General features: G+C 31.7%; 1 protein-coding gene across 6 annotated transcripts in view; it reads right to left on the reverse strand.

Annotated features, from left to right (window-relative positions):
- ECT2 (epithelial cell transforming 2) overlaps nt 1-14,757 on the reverse strand; it is a 59,667-nt gene that overhangs the window by 14,942 nt on the left and 29,968 nt on the right. For all 6 annotated transcript variants that reach the window (XM_073232076.1, XM_073232078.1, XM_073232075.1 and 3 more), the window contains 7 exons: nt 14,335-14,403; nt 13,110-13,220; nt 12,359-12,455; nt 10,677-10,758; nt 3,796-3,874; nt 3,516-3,635; nt 350-488 (listed from right to left, as the gene is read on the reverse strand). In XM_073232076.1, the coding sequence (XP_073088177.1) occupies nt 350-488; nt 3,516-3,635; nt 3,796-3,874; nt 10,677-10,758; nt 12,359-12,455; nt 13,110-13,220; nt 14,335-14,403 (697 nt within the window). The remainder of the gene's footprint in view (nt 1-349; nt 489-3,515; nt 3,636-3,795; nt 3,875-10,676; nt 10,759-12,358; nt 12,456-13,109; nt 13,221-14,334; nt 14,404-14,757) is intronic.

Below are 14,757 nucleotides of genomic sequence, written 5' to 3' on the forward strand. Positions count from 1 at the left end.
GTGATTTCTTTTGGATTCTGAAAGAATAAAAATAAGTTTTAGTGTGGGACTAGGCTAGGCTAGGGCACTATTTTTGACATGTGACCATTTAAAAGCTCTTTGTTCCTTAAGGGATAAAGATGCTCCACAAGTTGATATAGCACTATCAATTGAAAAAAACTAAGAAAATCAAGTCAGTTTTGGAGATGCAGTTGGGAAAGAAGTATAAGAACAATTATTTTACTAGAACCAACCAAATATATTTAAAGATTAATTTACCAGTTTTTAAAAAAATAGCCTACGGGAGTGAAGCAGACCTACAAAGAATATAAACTATTTCATTTACCAATAGTTTATCCAATGAGCATACCTTCAGTCTCTCTTATGTCCAACACCTTCTTAATTTGAGAAAGAGGCATTAGATGAACATGCTTAAGAGAAGCTGGGGGCCGGGTATGGCCATGAGGACTCCTAAAAGTGCCAATCACCTTGTGTCGTTTTCTTGCTATCTGATTACAGAAAAGAAAGTCATTGTCAGTAATATGAATAAACACAATTAAAGATTAAATTAATATAAAAATAAAATGGCACTAATAACATAAATCTATATGCAGCTCATATATGACTATTAGTCATTCCAGATTTACTGTTACAAAAAGTAGAGTTACTATGTGAGAAATTCATACATGTAATTATGTAACAGAAATGCTCATGTTTGTATGAGAAAAGCGCAAAAGCCAGGAAAACAGGCCAACAGGTCAACAGGACAGGGTCTACACAAAAGGTCCCAGAAGTGTGAAAAACCTTAGAAATACTCTGAGAAGCAATAGGATCAAAGGATGGAAGAATCTTCACTAAAAGGCCCCTGAGTTCAGGAAGGCAAAAGTTGCTCTGGAATCTTTTGTCCTGGGTTGAAAAGATAAATGATTTCAACTTAAAAGCAGAATTCACAATTATCACAGATCTGTGCAAGATAAAGGAGTGAATAATACACAAATGATTCTGGATCTCATGATATTTAATACTATTGAGAAAGAGGAAGATTAAAAAAGTAACTAAATAATACATGAAACAAATAATACAAATTATTAATCAAAGTGCCATGTTAAGATTTGACTTTGCCTGAACTGGGAACTCATTCAAAAGGAAGAGGTAGGTAAAGTAATGCTGGAAAAAACAGTAGCGAAATTAGAAAGACCTTGTGACTGATGATGCACTTGAGTTCTGTGAATTTTATAAGATCTTTCAATGTGTTGTTTTGATTTCCATGAAAGCCTAGTATATTTTTTGCCTTTTTCAAAGAACATCTGAGATCATAATCATCAACTGAGAGACATTAACACAAAATGATTTAGACTAAGTTACTTAATGAATTTAGTTGAATGGTCATCACAAATATGACAAAGTATGGCTAAAAAATGTGCTACCTCGTGTTGGCTAATGAGAAAAGATGAAAAGACAGTATAATATTCACAATGAAGCAGAAATATGGCATGGAGCTATGTTATATATCAAATATTAAAAGTTCATTTACATTCATATAGTAGAAATAACCAATACTTTCTTAAAATAATGATTTCCACTGTAATATTAGAATATATTTTAAATTAATTTGACTATATACAATGTTACAGTTCATTTTTCAAAAGGACAAGAGTTGCCATTGATGACACAAAAGTACACTGAGGTAAAAACTCAAAACACAGATAATATATAAATAGGAAAATAAATCCATAAATCCTAAATTAGTTTAGCTTCAGTGTATATCACTTGTCATATTTAAGAGAAATCAATTAGTTTTTACCCATTTTAAATGTTCATTTTTCCATATTATTCATTCCAAATTTGGTAACAGTTTAGTGCTTTCTTTTTTCAAACAAACAAGCTAAAGAATAAAAGTTTAGGATTATAAATCTCAAGTCCAAATTTAATGTTAGAAATAGTTGTTTCAGTTAATGTGATTCTAAGATAGGGAGGATAAGAGAGAGTAGAACAAGAAGTCACTGTATTTAGTAATGTAAAGGAAATGAGAAGCCAGGGCATCACATAATGGATTTTGAAGACGCAGGGAATGACCAAGTGGAGGAATTAAAGTGGCAGGTAAGTCAATGAACCAGCTATAGAAGACTTCACAGAATCTGAAAGAGACATAAAATAAAAAATTTAAAGTCAACCACAACTGGGGTATTAAGGGGATAAAACCTAGGATGGATTAGTAAGGAAGTAAAGATAACCTAATCTATTAGACTGAATAAAGGCAGATGACCTACAAACTTCAATAGGAAAAACTTTAAAATGCTTTAAGAGAAGCAAACAAATAAAAGTACTCAGCAACTATGTACAATAAAACCTCATGATGATGCAAATTCAGATAAAATATCGTTGAAAACTGACTCCACCTAGTCCCCATTTTCAAAAGCAGAGCAGGTCAAAGGTCTTATGGAGGAGATGAGTAGCTCAGAGTCATCTGCTTCATGATATTTTATGACTTTTTCAGTTCAAGGTATGGTCTATTGTGTATAGCATTTTCATTATCTTGTGTTTTGTAACATTACTGATCAAACAGAAATAACATTTTTCATTAACCTCACAACAATAAAACTGCACTTCACACAGGTAAATTTTGGTAAGATTTTATAGCCCCCATAACTATGCATGGCTTGTTCTCTAAGATTCCCTGGTATTTTATATTTTAAATAATAATCTATATGATAAGAGAATAGCACCTCAAGTAGAAAAGTGTAAAAGGAAAAGGTGTAGACTTTAAAGAAAAAATAAACTCATAAAATCACTTTAATGAAAGCAACAGAAAACCCAGTAACAGAAATGTCTAATGAGTCTTCTGTTTAATGTCTGTTTTATCAGAACAGTTTTCTCTTCTGAGATGAAGGAAAATATATTCCTTTACATTCCACATTAGATTTTTTAGTTGTTTAAAAATACACTATTAAAAGAATGAAAGAAAAGAGTTGAAAAGGCACACAAACATAATTCAATTTGTCAGTAGGGAGAATATGAGGGAAAAATTTAATTTAGATGAGAATTAAGAATTAGTATCATTGTACCCCGCCTGATACACTGACACTTACTCACTCTAAAACGTGGGGGCTTAAGAAGAAATCATAATTCATAATATTAAATACTCAAGTTATCTCCCTCTTCAACCAAATACTGACTTCTTTCGTGGGAAAATCTACTTAAATTTCAAAAATGCAATTATTTTGCAGATCTTGCATACATGGAAAAAAGTAGTTCCTAAAATTCTTGACCCAAGCATTTATTTGCATGGAAATAAACTAAATTTTTACTCTGGCTTAGATTTGAAGTGATGAAAATGTATCATACTTGTTAAAATTAGGCCCTCTACTAAAAGCATTTCATTAATGGTATTAAACCAACAACTGGTCTCAATCAAAAAAATGTGATTAAGTTTCACTTTACATATATATTATACTTCAATGAAAGTTTGATTTTAAACATTCAGGGAAGACACCCAAATCAGCAGTGTTGTTATACCATATTAAGTACAACTTTACCTCTAAGCAATCATTGAAGAGAAAGAGTGTTACTTGTTCTCCTCTGTCACAGGGGTGCTCACCTAGAGAAACTGTTTCAACTCGTTGCACTAAACTTCGATGAGAAGATAAAAGATTAGCCTGTATAGATTGAAAATATTAATGAAAGACATTACTTGGTAGCAAGTAATTTTCTTAAAGTTATCATTTAAAAGAAAATGGTATAAACATTCCATTTATATGCAGAAACTAAATAACAAAAAAAAAAGAAAATGGATGATCATCAAAAATGAATACTCACTGGGCATCCATCTACTTCATAAACAACATCAAAAATTTGCTTTTGAGCTTCTGTTTTTCTCTTATCCTCATTAATATGGCTGAAAAATTAATAAAGCTGTTCTTAAAACAAAATGACAACTACATGCAATGACAACTCATATCACAAAATAAGACTTTTACATGAGTCTATCTTCATTTTGATAACTGAATCAGTTAAAATATTCCCTAAAAGTATCCCATACTACATTAAAAAAAACTGAACAGAAAGTGCTTAAGAAAATATTTTACTATACTTCTTTTAGTATTCTTTTCTTACTATACTCACTATATACTTCCCAAAATATATTAAACCTGTAAAAATTTCAGATTAACCTAAACTCTTCACCTAAATTCAGATATGGTTTTATGCAGGTCATCCCAAGTCATATGCTAATCATAATCAGTTTACTGAAACAAAAATTAAGACTACTGCTCCCATAAGAATAAGATAGAGTAAGTAGGAAAGGATACCCTTCCACCTGAAACAACTGAAAAGCCATCAAAATATAAAGAAACAAGAGTTCTCAGGACACTGGAAGTCAACTCCTCTGAGACAGGAAGCAAACACTGCAAGCCAACTATATACCATCTATATGAGACACAATCTAGAATCAGAGACAGATAAGCTGAAAGTAAAATGATGGAAATACTCCACTCACCAACAGCAAAATACATATTCTTTTCCACTGTATATGGAACATTCTCCAGGTTAGGCCATAAAGTAAACCTCTTAAGTTCATAAAGACTGAAATAATACAAAGTATCTTCTCTAACAATAATGGAGTAAAATTAGAAATTCATGACAAAAGGAAAATCTTGGAAATTCACAAACATGTAGGAATTAACACACTCCTAAATAACCAATGGGTCAAGAAGAAATCACAAGGAAAATTATAAAACACTTTGAGATAAATAAAAACAAAAACACAGCATACCAAAACTTAGGACTACAACTAAAGCAGGGTTGGGAACTTTATAGCTATAAATGTGTATAATTTTTAAAATGATCTCGAATAAATAACCTAACCTTCCACTTTAAGACACTGGGAAAAAAAGAGAAAACTAAATCTAATGCAAGAAGAAAGAAGGAAATCATAAAAAGTAGAAAACAATGAAACAGAGAATACAAAAACAACAAAAATTGACAAAATTGGTTGTTTCCTTGAAAAGATCAACAAAATTAACAAGGCTTTAGCTAGGCTGACCAAGAAAAAAACTCAAATTACTAAAACCAGGAATAAAAGCAGGACATCACATCCACTTTACCAAATAAAAGGATTATAAGGGAACACTTTGAACAACTATATGCCAACAAATTAGAGAGCTTAAACTTAATGGATAAATTTCTAGAAACTGCAGAAATGACTCAAAAAGAAATAGAAAATCTAAACAGATCTGTAACAAGAAATTAATTTAGTAATTTTAAAACTTCTCACAATAAAAAAAAAATCCCAGGCCCAAATTGCTTCACTGATGAATCCTGCAAAACATCTGAAGAATTAATACCAATTCTGCACAAATTCTTCCAAAATATAAAAGAGGAGGAACCACTTCCCAGCTTATTCTATGAAACCACTCTTAACCTGATGCCAGTCAAAAACCTCACCCGAAAACTGTAGACTACCATCCCTCATGAATATAGACATCAAAGTAATAGCAAAGAATCCAGCAACATATGAAAAGGATTAAACACCCTGAGCAAGTGAAATTTTATTCCAGGAATACAAGCTTGAGTTAATATGCAAAAATCAATTAAGGTAATATATCATCCCACATGACCACTTCAATGGACCCAAAAAAAATCATTTCACAAAATCCAACACCCTTTCATGATAAAAACATTTAACACTCTAGGAATGAGGACTTCCTAACCCAATAAAGGGAACCATAAAAATCTCACAGCTACCATCATACTTAGTAAAGACTGAATGTTTTTCCCTTAAAATCAGTAACAAGACAAGGACAAGATGTTTTCTCTCTCCACTTCCATTTAATATTGTGCTGGAGCTTCTAGTACATTTAGGCAACAAAATAAAATACAGGGCACCCAGATTGGAATGAAGAAGTAAAATTATCTATTTGAAGATGACATGATCTTGTTTACAGAAAATATTAAGGGAGCCACTAAAAAACTATTAGAACTAAAACAAATTCAGCAAGGTTTCAGTGTACAAGATCAATATATAAAATTCTGTTGACTTTCTATACACAGACAATGGACAATCCAAAAATGAAATTAAAAAAGCAAGTCTACTTACTAAGGCATCAAAAAGAATAAAATACTTAGGAATAAGTTTCACAGAAGTGCAAAACTTATATTCTGAAAGCTACATAACATAGTTCAAAGAAACTGAAGAGTAAATGGAATTAAATGTTCATGAATCAGAAGACTTGAAGTAAGACCTCACATTTATGGTCAGCTGATTTTCAACAAAGATGCAGAAGCAACTCAATGGGAAAAGTATGGTCTTTTCAACAAATAGTGCTAGAATAGATCTCCATATTTTTAAAAAAATGAATACCAATTCATATGTTGCCCATTATATAAAAATTAACTAAAAATTTATCATAGACTTAAATGATTTTTACCCAATGACTAAAAGTAAAAAGCTCCTTGAAGAAAACAGGAGAAAATCTTTATGACCTTTGCTGGGTAAAACCAATATTTTTTAGGTAAAATCATAAAAGTACCACATTAAAAAAAAAAATTAAAGAACTGGACTTCATAAAAATCTAGAACTCCTGCTTTTGCAAAGGAACTATTAAAAGAGAAAAGCCACAGATTATATTTGCAAGTCACATAAAAGCCTTTTGACCAAAATATATAAAGAACTCTCAAAACAGAGAAAACAATTCAAATTTTTTAAAAAAGCAGACAAAAGACTTGAATATTCATATCACCAAAGAAGATAATATGGATGGCAAATTAGCACATGACAAAATTTTTAACATCATATGTCACTTAGGAAAAGGCAAGTGGGAACTATAGTGATATATCACTACATATCTACTAGAATTTCTCAAATTAAAATGCTCACACAGAGAGTAGTAAGGACATGAAGCCATTGGAACTCACCATACACTGTTGGTGGAAATGCAAAATGGTGCAACTACTGTAGAAACAGTCTTGCAATTTTTTAAGAAATTATATATATATACCTACTATATGCCCTAGTCATACCTAGGTAGTTATTCAAGGGAAATGAAAGCATATGCCCATATATGCTTTGTAAATGTTCAGAGCAGCTGTATTTGTAATAGCCAGAAACTGGAAACAATCAAAAAGCCACCAACATATTAATGGATAAATACATTGTGGTATATACATACAATGGAAACAATAAGAGGGTGAAATAATGACATGATCAACATTAAGGACTACCTCAAAATAATTATGAGTGAAAAAAGTCTGACAAAAGATTTAATACACTTATTTCATTTTGACAAAATCTTAGAAAATGCAAATTATACAAATAAAAAAGAAAGCAACTGTTGTCTAGGGACAGGCAGGACAGAGAGAAGCAGGAAAAGGGATTACCAAATGCATGAGTAAACTTTTGGAAGTGATGGGAATGTTCCTTCTCTGGATGGTAGTGATGGCTTCATGGAAGTATAAATAAACCAAAATTAATCAAATTATATTTTAAACATATAGAGTTTGTTGAGGAAAAAAACATAGTCAATCTACTACAGAATATATCCATAACAATTAATGTTTTAGTTAAGCATGTGAAACTAATGTGTAAGAATCCAATTTCAGGTTTTACTGGTTTGTTTAAATGGCAAGGACTAGTTAATTGGCGCTGTGAAAATTAAGAGAAAATTCACTGACAACAGGAGGCCTGCAGGGGAAGCTCTCACATCCATCTCTCCTCTTAAATCTCAGACCCCACCAAATAGATGGGCACAATACTCTTTTAACTATTTTACTCTCCCGAAGGAGGAAGAAAGGTTTCCACCTTCTACCTCCCTGCTACAGCCCAGCCAGTGAGAGACTGTCACAACTCAGACAATGAAAAGCCACAAAATGTGAACTTCCAGTTTATGCCAATGGACTTTTTTGCACAGAAAGAGCCTTGACCATTTTCCTTGCAAACAAGTGGTCCTCTCCTTTGTTCTCTGGACATGCCTACAGTTCTGCTGTACCCTGCATGTTCCAGGGTACATGTTCTTTGCTATTCCTGAATTAACCCATCTTTGCTAGTAAAATCCCTAGGCTTAACTGTTAAAGCATCCCAAGAATTCAGATACTGTCAAATTCTGTAAGATTTATAAGTTAGCATCACAATTCAACATTAAAATAGCAGCTCCTATAATTCAATATTTCTTGAAAATCTGTGAGAAAGACATTTAGGGTAGGGATATATTAGAAAGATACTTATATTCTCAGGAAGCTTAAACAATGTTAAAAAAGAGCGGTATCTTTAATCACCTATCAGTTTGGTTCATTATCCCTATAGCAGCCAGATGACACTATTCTTAAGCAGGAAACAGGTCAAAAGACTAATCCTTACTTAGGTTACTTTATAATCTTTGTTTGCAAAATATATTATATACAAATAAGAAATAGCATAAGCTACCATCAAAATAATAGTGGTATTCTGCACATTAAACAGTTAAATGGAGCAAGCAGTGACCTTTCAAATTCTCTATTCTGAAAATATGTTAACACAGACTACCTACTTCATAGTTTGTTGAAAGGATCAAGGTAAATAATGTGTCAGAATATGTTAAACTATAAAGTGTTGGCAAAATTATCTTGCTGGCCAGCATCAAAAAGACTAGGAACAACAAATGCTGGCGAGGATGCTGAGAAAGGGGAACCCTCCCACATTGCTGGTGGGAATGTAAGCTAGTTCAATCACTGTGGAAAGCAACATGGAGGTTCCTCAAAAAACTAAAAATAGAAATACCATTTGACCCGGGAATTCCACTCCTAGGAATTTATCCAAAGAACACAAGTTCTCAGATTCAAAGACATATGCACCCCTATGTTAATAGCAGCACCTTTTACAATAGCCAAGATATGGAAGCAACCTAAGTGTCCATCAGTAGATGAATGGATAAAGAAGATGTGGAAGGTATACACAATGTCATACTATTCAGCCATAAGAAAGAAACAAATCCTACCATTTGCAACAACACAAATGGAGCTGGAGGATATTATGCTCAGTGAAATAAGCCAAGCAGAGAAGGACAAGTACCAAATGATTTCCCTCATTTGTGGAATATAACAACAAAGCAAAACTGAAGGAACAAAACAGCAGCAGAGTCACAGACTCCAAGAAGGGACTAGTGGTTACTAAAGGGGAGGAGTGGGGTAGGGCAGAAGGGGATTGAGGGGTATTACAATTGGCACACATGGTGTGGGGGGGATCATGGGGAAGACAGTGTTAGCACAGAGAAGGCAAATAGTGACTCTGTGGCATCTTACTACAGTGATGGACAGTGACTGCAATGGGGTATGGGGGGATACTCAATAATATAGGTGAATGTAGTAACCACATTGTTTTTCATGTGAAACCTTCTTAAGAGTGTATATCAATAATACCTTAATAAAAAATAAAATAAAATAAAATTTTAAAATAAATAAATAAATTTAATTCAGGAAAAAAAAAAAGAAAAATTATCTTGCCCCCAAGTAACAAATCAAAAGCATGAAGGCTAGCCAATTCTAACTCCAGGGAGAAAATTCCAGGGCAAAATACCTCTCAAACCGAAATTAGCCAAAAGGAGAAATAAAGTTAAGGAACCCATTTATTTCTTACAAGCAGTCATCTGTCTCTCTCTTGACCAGTTGCAACAGAAGGGTATTCCACCCAATCTCTTAGGTCCATATAAACCCTCACACACCCTTATAATTACCTATTCATATGTAGATGGTCCACTTCTCTCCACCCCTTGAAACACCTACTGATATGCAGATGAACTAAAGCCAGGTGAGAGATTCTGGAAATACTACAATTTTACCCACACCAATAAACATAAAATATGACCACAAGCAAAAAATAAAATACGCATGAACCTTACAGCATTAACAGTGGCTGGTATTCACTAATTTGAGCATTATTCTACTGCTGAACCTTCTACTAGAACTAGTAAAGTTTCTCTTAGAGCTCCTTTACAAGTATTTTAAGAAACTCTTTCATATAGTAGCACCTCATTGAATCTCAGAAATCATTAAATCTATTAAATATTAGTACGTAAAGTCCAAAGAGTTGAAATGCCCTCACCCTCCATGAGGCAAAGTAATTAATAGCAACAGAGTTTTCAATTTGGATTATAATTATCAGGAAAAATCATTTCTGATCAGAGCTATGTCTCCAAGTTAGATATATAGAAATTAGCCTAAATTTAACAATCAAGCTCCCAAAATCACTTTCACTGACTTTATATTCTAATACATCTCCAATCAATCCCATCAATCTAATTCCATAAAATTCAAAGAAACAAAAAGTCAAAAGTAGAAATGAATAAGGTATTATAAACCTTTTCTATTTACTTCACCAGAGTCAAAATTCCTAAGTTACATGGGCAGTTTACATGAAAAACAAGCTATGACTGGAGGCATATGAGGAAAATGTCTAATAGTGCATTTATAACATTTTCATATTTCTAAACCATTGTTACTCTGTGCCTAATACTTTAATGCCTTCAGAAATAAATATTTTTGATTAATCAATATATTTATAATACTTCTCTATCATTTTAATGTATAACTACATTAGAAAAGTAATTTAGATATCATTTTACAAAGATTTGCTATTGATTTTTTTCTCTCCATTTATGACTCTACCTAGTTGTTCTATCAATTCTACTCTAAATCTAAGGAACAATAAAAAAATGAAATAATGTCCTTACGTCATTACTTCCTTTAATGATCCAATGGCTTTTTCTAGAGTGCTTTTGTCAGGATTTTCTTCAGCTGTATGCTTCTTAAGATCTGTAATGATAAAATGTTTTTTCCATGTTAAAAAAATTCAGTGGTTTCCATCTGACACTTAAAAATGCTGCCATCTTTGATACAGCCTCATTAATTTTTAAAAGTAGCTAATCTTTACTTTAAAAAGTTTTATGCAATGCTCTTTTAATACCTCTCTTTTTACATGTTTCTTAAGGTTTCCACATATTTTAACTAAATTTTCAGATAATGTAACACATATTTTCTTACACTACAATCTCAATTCCCTTTCAGTAAAGCTTGGGGATGCCTAGGTTCCTCAAACTCTCCCCATAGTGCACAATGAAAACACATGATCCTCAATTAACTAAGAAATCATTATATATATGTTATATGTCATACTGGGGCCCATGACTCCAACACAGAAAGTATTCAGTGTATCCTTAAATGTAGTTTCAGTTTGGAGGTTGTTGAGATGCTTATACTTTGACCCTTCTTACCCAGGTTGTTTATACTTCATATGCCATGTTCTACCTAATGGTTCCCTAGTACCATGTCCACCTAATGATTGAAGTGGAATATTAAAAGAAAAACTTAGAAATCATTCAATGGATTTCTGCAAGTACTTAATGAAACAGTAATGAAGGTAAGTAAATAAGAAAAAAAAAGCCACATTGCTTTGTAAAGCTAGGTTTACTTTTTCATACATTCTCTTTATAATCTATAAAATAGGACAACTTTTTAAGTCTGGGAATATCATTTTATAAGCAGTAACTCTATATTAGAACCTTTAAAAGAACAAATAACAATTTTTTTAGTTACTACTATAATTTATATGTTAACCAAAATGTTTTGAAGTAAAAAATAGATTAAACATTCACAAAATTAGTCTCCTATCTGCTATACATACTACTGTATACATATACTGTACTTTAAATTTGGGGATAAAAATAATTTATTACAGATGTATTCTTATTTGTAATTTAGTTTTCATACCTAGTTTAAAAAAATATAAAAACCAACACTGTCATAAAAATATTCATTTCTTTAGTCAGCTAAATGTAAAGACATATATATATGCTTTTCTTTAGTGCATATAAAAAAAACTTTTTTTCATAAAAATTAACTCTGCTGTAAAACTTTTCCATTGATATCTGTAGTTTAAGTCCTGGAATAAACAGATGTTTCAAAAGTGTTCTGTACAATCTAAGAAAAAAAAGTAAACATAAGACCAAGTATAACAAATTTTATTAGATTCAGAATAGGACTAAATAACTTGAAACATATGAATCATCTCTCATCTTGTTATTTTTGTGGGTAAGTTTTGTGTTTACATGGATATAAATTTATTTTAAAGTAGTGACATACCATAAAAACGTAAGACATTTTAATGGAGAAATAAATATATAGTACTAGTCATATAATTGATATCAGAATAAAGTATTTTAGGCCAGACTGAATTTTTTAGCAGCAGTGATTATTAAGATTACCCATAAAGAAATTTTCTATGTAAAAGATATAACCTTTAATGCTGAAATCTAAGAAAACTATGAAAATGAGAAGAATTTCAAATTTTTTAGGACAGTTTCAGAAACAGCCAAATGATGAAAGCAGCCAAATCAAAAACAGATCAGACAAGTACCATTTAAAAGTAACGCAACACTGGGTAACCTCTGTACTGGTCGGATGAGAAGTTCAACAAGGCTTTGCCGCCCGCATTCTGGTTTGGCTTGGTTTATCTGAAAGGAATCAATTTATTCAACAATAAGAAAAAGATTTTCTGCATAGACACACTACATTTATTAGATTACACCTTATCATTAGGACCCTGGTAAGAACCAACGGAGAGGTATTAGTGGAGGTTGTTCTCTGGCAGATTACTATGGTTGAATAATCTTCCAGGGCCTGAATGAAATAACTTCCTGGCCAGTCAAGACTTACATCCTAAACAAAAAGTGAGCTCTTCTCCATACTTCTACATACATTCTATCTTAAGTTTTTCTTAATTCTACATCATTCAGAAGAAATAAATTTTAAAATATTCATTATGCTGACACCGAAGAGAAACGAAGTAAGGCACTGGGTAAGGTAAAAAAAAAATCCTTAAAGATAAATCAAAATGTCCTTGGAAAATTGTTAGGTGAGAACTAAAACTAAAACATGAAAACCAAACATGCATAACTTAAAAAAAAAGCAACATTACTCAGCTGCCTCTTGTACCCTGCTACCTAGTACACCAAATCTTCTCAAGATTAACATCACAACCCTCAGCTACAGCTGAAGTTAACAAATTTACATTAAGTTGTTCTTAAATGGATACATTTTTACAAGTAGAATTTTAATGAACTTCAGAAATTATTCTCAGATTTTTATTTGAAAGAAATATACATTACCTTCAGAAAAGCATGAAACCTTGGTTTCTGTTTTTCACATTTAATAATTGTTTCCTTGCTCATTTCAAAGAAGTTTACAAAGGGAGGGTAAGTTTTTACCAAATCTTTTGACTAAGATGAAGAAAAAAAAAAACATTTATTTGTTACATATGTCATCCTTTGACAACTTAACTAAAAGCCTAATTATCAGGTCACATCTGACATTGATTGTATACAAAAGAAAACTTAAGTTTCTTTTCAAGTTAAATGCAGAAATTTAGTTTATAAACTTCTAACAAATGAGTTAACTGCTGGACAAAAATGCATCACTTGATACACAGACTGAAACTTGAACAGCAAACAGTAAATAAAGACCCAGAAAGACACAAAAGTATATTACAACTCATTATATTGACATAAACGTAACAGAGAAAGTTTCAAAACATTTTCGAGTTCTGAACATAGTAGTTAGTTATCTATAACAGAATCCAAGAACATGCTATTATTTATTGATGGATCCAAACCACCATTGAAAGGTCAACTATATTTCCTAAAAATGCAGACAAGACAAGGAAAAATGCCTTGGCTAACTGAAGAGACTAATAGGTATCAGAAAGATATGTAACAATAAACTGCATATTTAGAATTCTCAACTAACCAGGAAAAAAAACATCCAAGAAACTGTATGGTAAGAAAGTTAAGAGGAAAGCTCAGAAAAATAAGAGTAAATGTGCCAGAACCCAAAGAACTGAAACTTATAAACTGTATTCAAAGAGACTGAAATTTATAAATCCTTTTCATATCATCTCATTCAAAATGAACCTACTTTATTTGACAAAATTAAGCTCTATGGTCCTTATCCTAGTAAAGAACAAGCTGTTCATTAGAAGCTTTTATGCTCAACAGCCATGGTGACATCAAAAAGATGCCAACTAAGAAAAAATAAAAAATAAATAATTTCAAAATAATTAATTTGTGGACATTTATGAAGGGCAAATAATTTGATATACAGTAAAAAGATTATAGCACAGTACAATTAGTGTTCCTATTGGTGACATGGGGCTACCAAGAAAAGTGTTAAATTTCATACAGTAATATTTCAGAACACAAGAACACTTCCAATATATTTTACAAACACAATCCTGTCAAAGTTGTAAAAGTTCTCACATTTAACAGGTAACTTTAATTCCATCCCAGTCCATGATAAGATGAAACTTTAACCTGAAAACTTAAATAAAATACTTACATATTTAAGAAAGATGTCACCAATGCTTTTGCTCTCATCCCAATTCACAATAAGGTCTTCAAGATCATCCTGACAAAGAAAAAATTGAAACATTTAAGACAACTTGAACACCTTTTAATATTTAACACTAAACATCTTTTAATATTTTCAAAAAACTCATTTAAAAGAAGCACTTTTACAAAGTGTCTTAATTTGATGTGCAGAACTAATACATTCTTTCTCCTCAACAAGGAACTATGACAATAAAGAAAATACTCCTTGAAAAATAATTGAGAAAACTATTATACAAAGGTCAAGTCAATACAATTAACCCTAACTCCCCAATATGATGTGATAGTTCAATCTTTTCTTATTAACTATAAAGCTGACTGGAGTTATTAGGCATAGAAAATTCCTTTCAATCCTGTTGCTGAAGCATCCTAT

This window comes from Manis javanica, chromosome 3, assembly GCF_040802235.1.
Source record: "Manis javanica isolate MJ-LG chromosome 3, MJ_LKY, whole genome shotgun sequence".
Taxonomy (NCBI): Eukaryota; Metazoa; Chordata; class Mammalia; order Pholidota; family Manidae; genus Manis; species Manis javanica.